Genomic DNA, 13,695 nt, shown 5'->3' with positions numbered 1-13,695 from the left:
TCTACTAGTATTTGTATGGAATTAGGCTCTTGCGGTCGCAAAGTTGGTAGACTACAGCCATAGTAGGAAACGAATAGGAACGGTAGGTATGTTCCAGAGAATCCATCCCTAGTTCAGGAATGTGATACGATTCGGTCAGCATGATAATTCAATTAGTAGATCTATCGCTGTGACAGTTATTTGCCTAAAAAGGTTTAAAAAAAACGCAAAATATCAGTACAGCATCCAAACCCACAACCGTTTGTTTGTGCTTACAATGATTACTTTTCAGTAATTTTTCTCTCCCACACCTGACCTTATCACACAAACACAAATTCCGAGGTGCTGAACCGCATAATGAAAGTGTCCAACAATCACCAACCCTACCCCGAACACTGTGAACAAGGACTGTGCACACACACACAGCGCGTTTAATTTCGATCCGATGCGCTTGATGCAATATTGATGACATATTTTAATCGCCAACTTTAATTAACTTTTTTTCCATTCCATTGGACGAACACACATACGCACACGTGTCTGCCGTGCTGCCAGCTCTGTTGATTTTCGATAGGCGTAATTTGGTGGAATGAGTTGGCGTTTTTCTCATAATTTACGCAACGTGTCGCTCATCCCCTCGCACCCCACACACAAAGACACACATCAACGTAGTGCGTGTGTATGATGTTGCTAATTATGTGCGAAACTGGTGATTGAAACTTTAATATCCAAAACGCAGTGTGACGGGTCTATCCACTGCAGTGTGCACCAGCGCAGCCCCAAACGTCGCTCTAGCCATCATAGTAGCCATTGTTGTGGTTGTGTGTGGCAAGTTGGCCGGTGTGTTGTTTGCCCAGTGCGGAACCAAAAGATAAATCGCCCTCATGGCTTGGTTTGGTGTCCATCCCGTATCATATTGCCCTAGCTATTGCTGACCGTCGTTGCTTATATTTTCTCTCCCCTTTGCTCCTTTTGCCACTTGCAGAATACCCCTCAGCTCGCGGTACAACAACGGCAGCAGCAACAGCATATTCGGTGGCATTAGCGGCATTATCAGCGGCGCCGTCGGTGGCGGCTCGAGCAACAGTGTGAACAATGTGGCCGCCCCGCCAGCAGTGCCATCGGGCGACCTGCTCCAGGTGAGCAGCTCACCGAACCCGTACGGTGCCGCCGACGGCCATAGTACGCTACCGCCGAGCTACCGGTCGGTACATCCGAACCACGAACCACCTCAGCAGCAGCCATCGAGGCAGGCGCCCACACTGCCAGCAGTCAGTACGAGCGATGTGCACGGCCTAATAAGTGATGCTAATACTACGCAACCCACCGGTGGACCGCTGCTCCGCACGACGACGATGACGGGTGTGAATCATCATCATGCACCGTCCATAATTAAAATCGACGATCGATGCGCTCCGACGACGACGACGACGACCATGCCGGACAAGCGAAATTCAATTCCCGGCAGCGTCGTCGCTCTCATTGACACAGTGGGGAGTAGTAGCAGCGAGGAGAAGGTGGCGTTGAGTCCGGTCCACGATGCCGGCACTAAGGAGTGTGACGTCAGCCCGGCCGGAACCGTGCTGGCGGGGAAAAATGCAGCGAAGGATCTGGTTACGATTGTTACCATATCGGGCACGATCGAACCGTCCGGCCGGTCGGTTTACACCAGCAACAGCAGCAACAACCCACTGGCCGGTGCCAGTGGTGGTGCCACGTGTACATTATTAAATTCTAACTCGACGCCACTGCTGGCCACGGTTATACCGGTCAGCAAATCCGCAACCGCAGCGGCATCATCACCCAGCGAAGCAGCCGCACCCGCAGCAGTGGTGGGTGGTAGTGAAGCGCCACTATAACTTGGTAATGCTGCTTCGAAAGGGCGTAAAGGGGTGTTATTTTCGAGGGGGGGGAGGAAAAAAACAAGTAGAAATGTGAACCACACAGTTACCGGAAAAGAGTGTACGGCCCCTGATAGAAAGAGAAAGAGAGGAGCAGTTATCCCCCGTACCCTGATAAGCCATGAAAATCTAGTTTTTTTTTGTGTGTGTACAACCCCCCTTCATCATTCACACCACTCCCTGTGTGTTGCATTGTGGCTGACTTGCTGGTTTTGCGAACACCCCAAACGGTCTCCCATCCAAAAAAGCTGCCATCAGATGGGGCTTGGTTGTAACTTTACCGAGCTGGTTCCGAGTGACAAGGCTGCTGTGGCTGGCCGGGAAGGGAAGATTAGGCGACCATTCCGGGAAACACCTCGATGCTGCCGTTCGGCGAATGCTTCGGACGAGAGTGCTTGAATCATTAAACGTGTAACATTGGGATTTCCGTAGAGCTGTATAGACGAGAACGACAACGACAAAAGAGCTACCTAAAGGAGTAGGATGGATATAACAAGCGAATAGGCAGCCACCACAAAGGCAAAGATCTTTGCCATCCTCACCCTACTACTGACACACTCACAGAGCCTAAGATGTGGGTCTTTTGAATCCTCCTTTTACGTCACAGCATAAGTGTCCACTCCAAAGCGGCCGGCTAATCCTTTTGGCCCACCATCAAACTGCTCCTTCCCTCCTGGAAAAGCACAATAGCCGGTGGACGAAACAGCCCAGAGTACATACACACACACACCCACCCAAACCATAGCCAGCAACACCATCACGATGGGATCGAATGCCGGGGGATAATGTGTATGTGTGTTTGACCCTTTAGTCGTAGCCCACGAAAAGCGGAAAAGCGCGCCGTCGAAGTAAAATAGATTAATTTTTAATTTAATATGTGCCTGAATTATGAAACACAACCGCACACACGGTCACACATACACACGGGGACTTCTCCCCCTTCCGTTGGATTGGGTGGCCATTTTTCCTGCTCACACTGTGGGCTGGGAATGCTGGATGGGTCAATTCAATCCTTCTCCCCTCCAGCACAAAACCGAAAACGTACGAACGTTTATTTTTATGGTTTTCGATATTACTAATTTGTCCGTTCCTTCCTTCCTGGAATGTCCTTTTTGTGCCGACCAGCAATAAAACGACGGTGGCCAATAAAAAAACAACAAACGGGCGCTTGAAATGGTCACGCCGAGATTGACTTTTTTCCAGCCTACTGGGTGGGTTGTGCTTTTTTGAGGGGGTTGAAACGTGTGTGCTGCGTGTGTGTGTGTGTGGTTAAGTGGAGATTACATTCTATCGGTCGTTTCAGCGCTATCGTTATCTATTGTTTCCTCCTTTTCCACTTTTGGGTTGGCTTTTTATCAATATTTCTTTACAACAATAAAAAAGGCACACATTGTTTCGGGTGCACATTGTTGTACAGAAGCAGCAGTGAGTTGCAAACAATCCAGTAGGAACACTTGCATATACATACATATACATACATACATATAGGGGAAAAAAGAGGGCAACTATAGAAAGAGAGGTAGAGAAAGGGCAACGCATATAGAGTAGAGTCGTTTTTATTGTTAGTAATTTAATGCAAACACAAATAGTACCGAGAGAGACGGGAATGAATGCAGCTATGTTTCAACGGTTTAATGCACGTGTTTAGTGTTGCAGCAAAGGAAATATAGGCATATGGCGGAAGAAAGCATGCGAAGTACTGAGTAGTATCTCTGTATGAAGAGTGCGAGTATTGTAAAGAGAGAGGGTTAAACGATGAGCTGGATAGTAGGTGTGTGGCGGTGGTGAATGTTAACTCATCATATTTTCATTTTATATGTAACCAAAGAGCATGAAAGAAAATAAAGAGCGATAAATTCGAAACATTAAATTAGATTTTTTTAAATAATTATTTAAATAAAATATCACAACAAACCAACCTGTCCTGATTTCGTTCCCATAGTCATCGGTCGTGAAATGTTTCATCCCGTGTGAAAGGGTTTCATTTGAAACGTTTCAAAACAAAAGCCAGCACTGCGTTGGATTCCCATTTTCTTCGTTTGCTATCATTAATATGTGTGTAACAAGGTTCGAGTTTATTAATTCATTTCGTTTAGTTTCCCGCAGCGCGCATGGTGCAGGCCATTTTTTTTATACAATTAACAAAACAGAAGCGCACCCAGGCGGGACTACCTCACTCTCTCTTAACATTAAACATCCTTTCATCCGTTCGGTTAGCACTATTAGAGGCTAAAGGCTAAAGTAATCGTTGGACACACGAACCATGCGTGCGTGCCCACGCACGGACAGTAAAACTTAAACAATTAAAATTAACAACGGTTTCGGCACATCTCTAAAACACACCGCGCCAACACCACAAAGTCGCTAGACAAAACAGAGGTGGTGGTGGGATGGAGGCAAGCGATGGGTGGGTCCCGGAGCACACACTCCACACGCTTTACTGTGTTTCCCGTGCTTACAAGCTAACAGAAGGGGGTCTTTTTCTTTTTCCTTTTCTTTTTGTTGCTCTCAAGACGCGTTAGTTGCCGTGAAGAAATCGTTTCAGCTCCTCCTGCGTGTCGAAGATGAGCACGGGGAAGGGCGAACCGGGCACGAGCTCGCCGGCCCACTTGACCTCCACCCGATAGTCGCCCGGTTCGGTGGGATCGTACTGCAATGGAGGGAAGAAAGGATTAGCTTTGATGTATTTGACGGCAAATTCACTCGTCTTCCTGCCCTGCCTTACCTTGCACAGGATGGTTCGGTCCTTTTGGCTTTCGCGCTGCATCTCCACCCGGAACGCACCCTTCGGGCCGCGAACGCGCACCGTTAGCTGGCCGGCGCCGGCACCGCGCGTATCCACGATGAACCGCGACTGGAACGTCGCCAGCACGCCATGCTCGATGCCCGGCCCGTACACGCGCACCTTGCTCGCGTCCGGCGCCCCGACAACCCGCAGCGTGTACGGCGACCCGGGCACGTGCTGCCCACCGTACTTGATCGTGAGCGTATGGCGGCCCGGTTCCTGCGGTTTCACGTTCAGCGTAAACGTCGCGTCGCCATGATCGTACAGCTCGCAGTACGCAACCTTGCGCGGTCCGGCACAGTGGGCGGTCAGTTCGCCCGGCCCTGCGCGGCGCGTATCGATCCAGGATTTAATCTCCCGCCCCACGACGCCATTGCGCAGCCCCTCGCCAGAGCAGAGCACTTTCGCTGCATCGACGGCCGGTCCGACCGGTATCGTTAGGGGGCAGCCCTTGATAATGCGCCCGTTCCATTCCACCTCGAGGCTGAGGGGGCCACCGGTCGATTTGTGCGGGTTGTACGATGCCAGCCAGATCAGTTCGTTCGGGCGGGGCTGGAGTAGCGTCACGGGGAGCGGTTCACCGTCATCGTACGCCATGTGCACTTCCGGCTTGCCGGACAGGGCGTCCGTTGCGTCGATCGTGAAGTGGGACACTTCGCCGACCTGGGCCGTGGTGAGACCGCGCCCGGTTAGCACTACCCGGTCGGAGCCGATCGTCATGCCGGTGACGTACACGAAGCCGGGACTCTGCGAGATGGGCAGCCCGGACCAGGTCAGGTCGAAGCTGTGCTCACCCTTGGCCAGCCCGTCGTCGGAAAGGAAGAGGACGCATTTGCCGCTGCCCTGCTTTTCCACCATCACCTCGGCATCGTCCACGTAGCAGGTGAGTTCGCCCGGTCCGGCCATGCTCGTGTCGAACACGATCTTGCTCGGCAGCACCAGCTTCCCGCTGCTGTCCAGACAGGAGCCCCAGCCACCGATCGGCGTGACCTTGGCCGGATCGAGACAGGCAATGTTCCAGGGCGAACCGGGCAGGGGGCCACGGTTCGTGCAGCTCGCCCGTATCTCGTACCGGCCGACGGTGAGGATCGTGTAGAAGATCTTCCACTGGTTGTTGCCCATGTTTTTGATGCGCGGCTCGATGCGCTCCGCCTGCTCGTCGGTCCGCTCGATCTGCACGTTCGGTGCGGTCGGGCAGAACACGACGAACGAGGTTTCCTTGCCCCGGTGGGCCACCTCCAGCCCGTTGCCCGATGCGTGGCTGTCGCTCTTGCCACCGGCCGACTGGACGGCGAACGTGATGGGGCTGTTCGGGACCGCCTCACCGCCGTACATGACCGTGGCCTTGTAGTGTCCGGCCGCCTGCGGTACGAATTCGATCGAATGCTCGTAGTCATCCTGCTGGGTCAGCTTCACGGGGACGTTTTGGCCGGTGGGTGACAGTACGGTCACCTCGATCTCGGCCACACCGGCCGATTCCGATTGCACTGTACCGGGAGAAAATGGAAGGAAAATGGAAATTAAAGAAGAGAAGAGACATTTGGGGGTTTGGCTGTAAGCAGGGATGTACCAAATCGAGCATTTTCAATCTGATACCCGGTAAAAACGGTATTTTCAAGTGCAAATTGTGTTTTTTTTTCAATGACGCAAAAGCTAATGCCATTTTTTGGCTATTGGATGTAATTGGTATCTATGACATGACTGCCGTGATGCAGTCCTCAACTCGTAATCCTCAAAATGCCCGTCATAGGTTCCAAGCCTGGAGGGGGGAAATATGTCGTTGCTTAAACCATAATTGTACCACCAATGCGATAGTTTTCCAGCTCGATAAGTGGATAAACTGTAACGGTTTTTGTTGTGCATTCACTCAAAATAGCTTAAAGATCTTTCCACAGTTGACAATTTTCTTTTGAATGCCGCGTTATGTATAATCCCGTTTGAATCCATTTTTTTTTAACAAATGGTAGCCTAACAAACGTACCTTGATCTAATAGATCTAATTTAGAAGCAGCCAAATGTACCGGGTAAAAGGCTTTAATGATGCGCGTGTTCAACTTTTTGATAAGAAATGCTTTCTTAGAATCCATAGAAAGATTTGAATTCTCAATTTGAGGAAAAAGTAAGTGCTCTTAATGATTAAATATGTTGGAAATTTTATGATTAATCCGAGCATTTTTTTCCGAAAACATTGAACTAATCGTTAACAAGCCAAGATCTGATTGCACGATATCTTCAATGGTGTTGAATTATAATCTCGTAAGAAATATAATAAAAAGTATTAAGAAGGTAGGTAAACAGGCCATGCATTTACTTAAACTGCGTATAAGTATAAGATAAGTTTTTTAATGGAAGTGATAAAAGGTAAAAAACCCAGAAAAAAAACCCCAAAAAATAAAATACTGGGTAAAAAGGTATTACGCTGATGATATAGACATCATTGGTCTGCGGCTCTCCTATGTAGCAGAAGCCTACTAAGGGATCGAGCAGGCGGCAGAGCAAAAGTCAGCAACGACAATAGCATGGAAGCTGAGTTGCGCGCAAGGATGCTGGCTGCCATCCGGTTATTCTACAGCCAGAAAAATCAGTTTACCTCAAAGAACCTGTCGCGACGGACGAAGCTGGGACTATATAGTACCTATATAGTACCAGTACTCACATACGCCTCTGAGACATGGACACTGTTCGAATCTGACGAAACCCTATTGGCCGCGACCGAGAGGAAGATGCTCAGAAGGATATTTGGCCTTCGTATGTGTGGAAGGACAATGGAGGAGCCGCTATAATGACGAGCTATACGAGATGTACGGCGACCTCGGTCGTACAACGTATCAGGCTCGCCAGGCTTCGGTGGACTGGCCATTTTCTACATATGGAAACCAGCTCGAAAAGTCTTTTTAGGCCGTCCACAATGACAGAGGAGGCGTGGTAGGCCCTAACTGAGGTGGCAAAATGGTGTGGAGGCGTCCGCCATTAAGGCCGGAATAACGGACTGGCAGACGAAGGCGCGAGACCGTGAGCCGTTTCGGACACTCCTGAGACAGGCCAAGACCGCAAAGCGGTTGTAGCGCCGGATAAGTAAGTATATAAGTAAAAAGGTAATAACCCCACGGTACAACACTGATCGTAAGGCATTGGGAAGAACTTACCTATCCACGAGATGGGCGAGTTGGCGCAAAGGTTCATCTTCGGCACCTTCTGCAGCTGAATCTTGGTCGGATCGTACGACTCGCACGTGTACGGACTGCCCATCAATGGTTTCGATTGATGGAGAACATCTGCAGTGGTGAAAAGAAGCGTTATTAAACCCTGAATTTGATCGAAAAGCTTGCTTCTTCTTACCAATCAAACATTGACCAACTTTCTGGACGGTGAACTCGGCCTGCAAATGACCTCCCTTGGTCTGGTAGCATCGAACGGGCAGTGCCTGACCGCCCGGGCCGGACACAACGACATCAAACTCACGCGCCGGATGGCCAACGGTGTCGATCGCGAACGAGGTCGTCTTGCCAACGCGCGCCTGATACAATCCCAACCCGTTCACGGTGATCTAGAAGACATGGAAAATGAGGAAAAAGACACACGTTTCAGTCTCTCTGGGGTAAGAATCATTCAAAATCCTACTCACCTCCTTGCTCATCGCCGGCGCCAGGACATTGATTTCGATGGCTTTGTTCGAGATCGGCACCTGGTTGTACAGGATCATGATCTTGTGCGGGGCGACGCGCGTCGGATGGTACACGATCTCCCACACGCCCCCATTGGCCGTGCCGCGGATGGAATGCGGTACCTCCAGCCCACCGCACCGTACCATCGACGTAAGCGTACCCTGTCCCGCCTCGTTCGTCGACACCACGAGCGACGCCGGCTTGTGGCAGTACGCCTCGCCGACCTCCACAATCTTCACCATCGACGGGTCGAACACGTTGATCGTGCGGGCCGCAATGAAGTTGCGCGTCTCCTGATCGATGTACCGCACCACGTACTGGCCAATCTTGGCCGCCCGAAACTCGGCCGCCTTGCGCGACAGCGTGAACGGGACGAGCTTGTTCTCCGGGTCGAATATCTCCACCGTCTGGTCGTCCGCCATCAGATCGATCAGGGTCGTGTTGCCCACCTGCACGTGCTGCGTGTTCTGCTGCACCTCGCACCGGAACGGGCTGCCCTCGACCGGCAGATCGTTGAACGTGATGTTGACAAAGTGCGGCTCGCAGCTCTGCGGTATGAACGTGACGTCGTACAGCCCGCGGGCGCAGGCCGTCACCTCCGCCTTCACCGTGCTGGTTGCGGTGGACACGACAAGCTCCAGTGTTCCCTCGCCGGCACCGGCCGCATCGACGCTAAACGTCAGCGGCACCCCGAGCGAAGCCATCGTGCTGCGCGGATCCAGTCCACTGATCGATACGCGCGACACATCGAACACGTTGCACGAGAACGGCGATCCGTTGATGTGCTGGTCGTTCGCGGTGACGCTGATCAGATGACGCCCAACGGACGTCGGCACGAACGCGACCAGATGCACCTCGTCGCGGAAGCTGACGCGCGACGTGACGGTGTCGCCGGACGGGGCCGTTATCAGCACCTGCGGATCGATGCCATCGAAACCCTCCAGCTCGAACACGCTCTCCGCCTTGACCGGTGCCTGCCGCAGACACTCGCCGGTCGCGATCGCTTTCGAGAGGGAAACGGGCGCATGCGTGACGTGGCAGGCGAACGGTGATCCCGGCACCGGGTAGCCATTGAACCGGACCGACAGCGAATGGGTGGCCGCTTCCGTCGGCTTAAAGTTCACCTTGAACCGTGCATTTCCCTCAGACTGCACAAAGTTGGGCACGTTCTTGCCGCCCACCGCAACGATGATCTCCAAATTGCCCGCCCCGGCCTGGCTCGCGTTGATGCCGAAGCTGACGCTTTTGCCTACGACACCGGGCCGTATGTCCGTGACGACCACCTTCTCGGCGGAGTACGCTTTCAGCAGGAAGGGGCTGCCCTCGACGTGACCGCTGCCCGGCAGCCGTACCTCGACCGAGTGGTCACCGACCTCGACCGGTTCGAACTTGACCCGATAGCCGGACGTTGGGGGGACCGCCGGGACAATGTCGGCACGGACGGGACGACGGGCAGGGCCGAGCACTTCCACCACGGGCGCAATGTCGGACTCGACGACAAAGTCAAACGTATGGCCGACGCTTACCTTGTCGGTCAGATCGCTGCTCACGATGCGGGCGGCCGGCGATACCTAAAAGAAAAAAGAGGAGGGAAAAGGTGTTAGAAATGGAGAAATGGGGAGCTTGGGAGAGAGTACTACTGTCCCGCGACATTTTGGAGAGATGGCAACGCTTTGTTTTGGTTGTAAGGTGACATTTATGACACAACACTAAGCCAGTGGTCAGCAAGTTTTGAAATGAAGAGGGACAAAAATACATAAAAATACCCTTAGAGGTCGACGCAAAGAACAACATTTATAAAACCACCAGTAGAATGTATGACACTGTATAAAAGGGGGGGGGGGGGAATGGCTCTAATTTAGGCAGCAAAGAGCCACGTCCCACTCGCGAACTTTGCTTTGCCGACCACTGTCCTTAGAAGATCTTAGTAACCATTGAAAGTTGTGACAGTGTAGGAGTGATGTGCTCCTTGTAGCGCACAAACGAATCCGATCCGACTCCGTCAAAATCTTTCCCACTAGTTCCGCCCGGAGTCGGAGTCGTCCGGAGTCGTCAGGAGTAAATCAGAGTCGACCGAAATCGCGGTCGGTCGGAGTCAACAGGAGCTGTCCCGTGTAATGTACTTGTGATCAGGCATTTAATTTCGTCTTGGTTTTTTTGTCTTTCACTTTGTGCGTGCACTTCGTATACAGGCCTTTGTTTCGAAGGCTGACTCCGGCTGACTCCGGGCGATTTCAGCTCCAACCGATTCCAGGCGACTCCGGACGACTTCTCACAACAGTAGATTCCGGACGATTCCGAACGACTCCGGATAATAACCTTCCTTTCGGAGTCGGATCGGAGTCGACTCCGGATTTTTGCCAACTTTATCCATCACTACAGTGCAGTTGTAGTAGAATTGTTCAATAATTCTTTCCCTGGTGAACCTTTCCGTTTAACATCACAAAAAAGACAAACTCTTGGACATACTTTCCCCCTGTGCAGGAACCGTATCCGACAGCACCGTCTCGACCAGCAACAGCTTCGTCTAACGCCCGCACGACACATCGCACACAGCAACAACGGTGGCCACCGGATCAATTGCAACTGCCAGCGTGGAAGCCCCCAAAGAGTGGCTGGGCCCCCGGCACTCAGGTGAATTACTTGCAACGACACACTTTCCCACCCTTCCCTAGCGTAATCGATCGTGTGTCAATTAAAACCTCCCCGTTCATTTTAGGCCACACGCCAATGCTTTTCTTCCGGTCGGACAGAAGGCGCGGTATTGGGAGTGGCCGTGAGGATGTGCCTTACCTTACAGGTGAACGGACTGCCCGGCACGTCCTGCCCGTTGAACCGCAGCTCGACCGTGTGGTTCTGTGCCTCGCGGGGCGTGAAGCTGATCGCGTAAGTGTGTTGACCCTGCGCCTGGGCGGACGTTGGTACGCGGCCGCCATTGACCGTCACCTCCAGATTGCCCGGTCCGGCCTGGGATGTTTCGACTGCGGCGATGGGAAGAAGCAATAATAAGGGGTAAGTGCATGCTTTCATAGCTTTTCTCTTCACACGGTTCAAAGGGTTTGTACCTACCCAAGAATACGACCGGCTTCCCGACGGTTCCATTGTTAACGTTCTTTACCTTGATCGCGGTAACGTCGTAGACCTGTTGTGGCATGATGGATGCGTGTTCGCGTAGGTTCCCCCCGTTCGCCCGGGCAGATGGAATAGCAATGGAAAGCGGGTGTTAGTATGAGCGCTTGGGTTTTGGCCACGGACGGGAAAGACTTTCAACCTGTCGGCTGTCCCTACCCTTCTTTCTACGGGCCGCGACGTGATCGGAATGATTAAATGGGAGGGCGGACGGGCGAACTGGTTAGAGACTGGAGAGGTGTGAGCGTACTGACGCTGATCTAGCGCTTCTTTCTCGCTTCCTCACCAGGGGTAAAAGCTACTTCCATGTGTGGTTGTGTGTGTGAGGTCTTTTCTATGGCCTAACACTTGAACTGTTTTGTTGTTGTTGCACAAGCGCGAATAAAGTTAATAATTAACGGTAATTATACTCCGAACGCGCACAATGCTTCCCCTAAGGCACAACTCTGGGTTGCTTTGATGCGCATTGCCTTGCGCAAACTGTGGCGTGTTTGCTCTTGCACACGTGTCTCCGTCAATACATTATTCTAAGGGTTCATGATGGATGTGACCTTCTCGTGCTGGAGCTCAACTTCTACGCTCTGGACACGATTAATTGGGAGTGTAGAGTCAGTGTGGGAGTTTTTCGGAGTTCCCAGTATCTCCAAAAATTGTTATCCAAATACATACACCCTAAGAAGGCAAGATGGTAGAAAGGGGAGCAATGTTCTTCTTGCTTTTTTAATTACCCATTCGTCAAGCTACAATGACTATGGACAAAACACACACACTCACACACACACTCACACACACACACTCACACACACTCTCACACACACACACACACACACACACACACACACACACACACACACACACACACACACACACACACACACACACACACACACACACACACACACACACACACACACACACACACACACACCACACACACACACACACACACACACACACACACACACACACACACACACACACACACACACACACACATTGGACTACCCTACAGAGTTGGAGCTTGTGGGGGTTAGGCCTCAAGTGTGGTGGTTTTACAGTTTTAAAGAGTCACTTTTCATTTCTCAAAACGCATTAGAGCGTAAACGGGGAAGGCAAACATGGAAGAGCTAAAACTGTGCCGTATATCTTGACCATAAAAAGGTGGTGGTGGTTTTAGGACAAGTATAATAAACTTAGGGAAGAAACCATACGGCCGGGAGAAGACGTGCCTTAAGCTTCAAGTTAAAACGAGGTTTAACCAAACAATTTCACAACTCCTCGTAAATGTCTTGTTTGGACATGTTTAGGATGATTTGAACACACGAAAAGCATGTCCCAGTTTTGCATACTACACGCACACAAACTCCAAACGAACGCTATCTACTGTCGTGCATCGTATGACACACTCAACCGACCGGGAAATGATGCATCAATTGGTTCCAACGCTCCGATCAACGCTACTACTGCTCCGTGCTGTCACTTCTAAATTGCATGATTATATCACTTACACTCCCGGAACACAGAAACGGTTGTGTTTCATTATTAAAGAGCTGTTTTTTTTACACTGCTGTAAGCAGAGGCAGTCATCCGGTAAATGAGATCAGATTAGCGACGACGAGACGTAAGCATTAAAATTAGGGCTTATGAAACCAATATTAGGGTGGTTTTATTGTTGCTTGTGGCCAGCAAACTTTTCTTTCTGGAAGGAATCTGTTGTTGTTTGGAAAAACTTCAATGTTTGGAGTTCCTAGGATCCATTGGAGATCCACAATGTAGAGTGACTTGCCGTAACCACTGAAGTGAAAACCACATTCTTCCAGTGATCATTAAATCGCTCCAAAAGCTTATACATTATTAAACAGCTCAGTGTCGGCCCATCCCTCAGCATTCCACACCGGAATAAAACAGCATTCTAAACAGCGATCGCCACACCATACCACACTTCCCGATCACACCTTGACGCCCATTCCCATTCTTCGCAAACGACCTTGACGGGTAGGTGCAGGACGCTAATGGATGGCCAATCTCACTTACCTTCGCTGAGTACGGGCTGCCGACGGTCGGCTGTCCCTCGACGGTTACGCTGACCCGATGCTCGCCGACAACGCGCGGTACAAACTCGGCCTTAAACACACCGTCGGCCGTCTGTAAGACCTGCGCCGGTACCGAATGACCGGAGGGGCCTGTAGTGTGAAGCGGGGGGGATGGGAGTGAAGTGTCGGAACGGATTCGCGTT

The 13,695-nt window shown here is 51.3% G+C and overlaps 2 protein-coding genes across 14 annotated transcripts in view; one reads left to right on the top strand and one right to left on the bottom strand.

The window, feature by feature from the left end:
• The window catches only part of LOC121591885, a 136,839-nt gene extending 133,089 nt beyond the window's left edge, over positions 1 to 3,750 (top strand). For all 6 annotated transcript variants that reach the window (XM_041912939.1, XM_041912940.1, XM_041912938.1 and 3 more), the window contains one exon: positions 965 to 3,750. In XM_041912939.1, coding sequence (XP_041768873.1) covers positions 965 to 1,838 — 874 coding nt within the window. In that variant the 3' untranslated portion in view covers positions 1,839 to 3,750. The remainder of the gene's footprint in view (positions 1 to 964) is intronic.
• Positions 3,751 to 3,928: 178 nt separating this feature from the next.
• LOC121594614 (filamin-C) overlaps positions 3,929 to 13,695 on the bottom strand; it is a 42,181-nt gene continuing 32,414 nt past the window's right edge. For all 8 annotated transcript variants that reach the window (XM_041918068.1, XM_041918071.1, XM_041918070.1 and 5 more), the window contains 8 exons: positions 13,494 to 13,642; positions 11,400 to 11,472; positions 11,124 to 11,311; positions 8,291 to 9,901; positions 8,005 to 8,212; positions 7,812 to 7,940; positions 4,606 to 6,152; positions 3,929 to 4,530 (listed from right to left, as the gene is read on the bottom strand). In XM_041918068.1, coding sequence (XP_041774002.1) covers positions 4,399 to 4,530; positions 4,606 to 6,152; positions 7,812 to 7,940; positions 8,005 to 8,212; positions 8,291 to 9,901; positions 11,124 to 11,311; positions 11,400 to 11,472; positions 13,494 to 13,642 — 4,037 coding nt within the window. In that variant the 3' untranslated portion in view covers positions 3,929 to 4,398. The remainder of the gene's footprint in view (positions 4,531 to 4,605; positions 6,153 to 7,811; positions 7,941 to 8,004; positions 8,213 to 8,290; positions 9,902 to 11,123; positions 11,312 to 11,399; positions 11,473 to 13,493; positions 13,643 to 13,695) is intronic.

Source organism: Anopheles merus, chromosome 2L (genome assembly GCF_017562075.2).
Source record: "Anopheles merus strain MAF chromosome 2L, AmerM5.1, whole genome shotgun sequence".
NCBI lineage: Eukaryota > Metazoa > Arthropoda > Insecta > Diptera > Culicidae > Anopheles > Anopheles merus.
The sequence above is the reverse complement of the archived record's forward strand: the minus strand, read 5'-3'. Positions and strand labels throughout refer to the sequence as shown.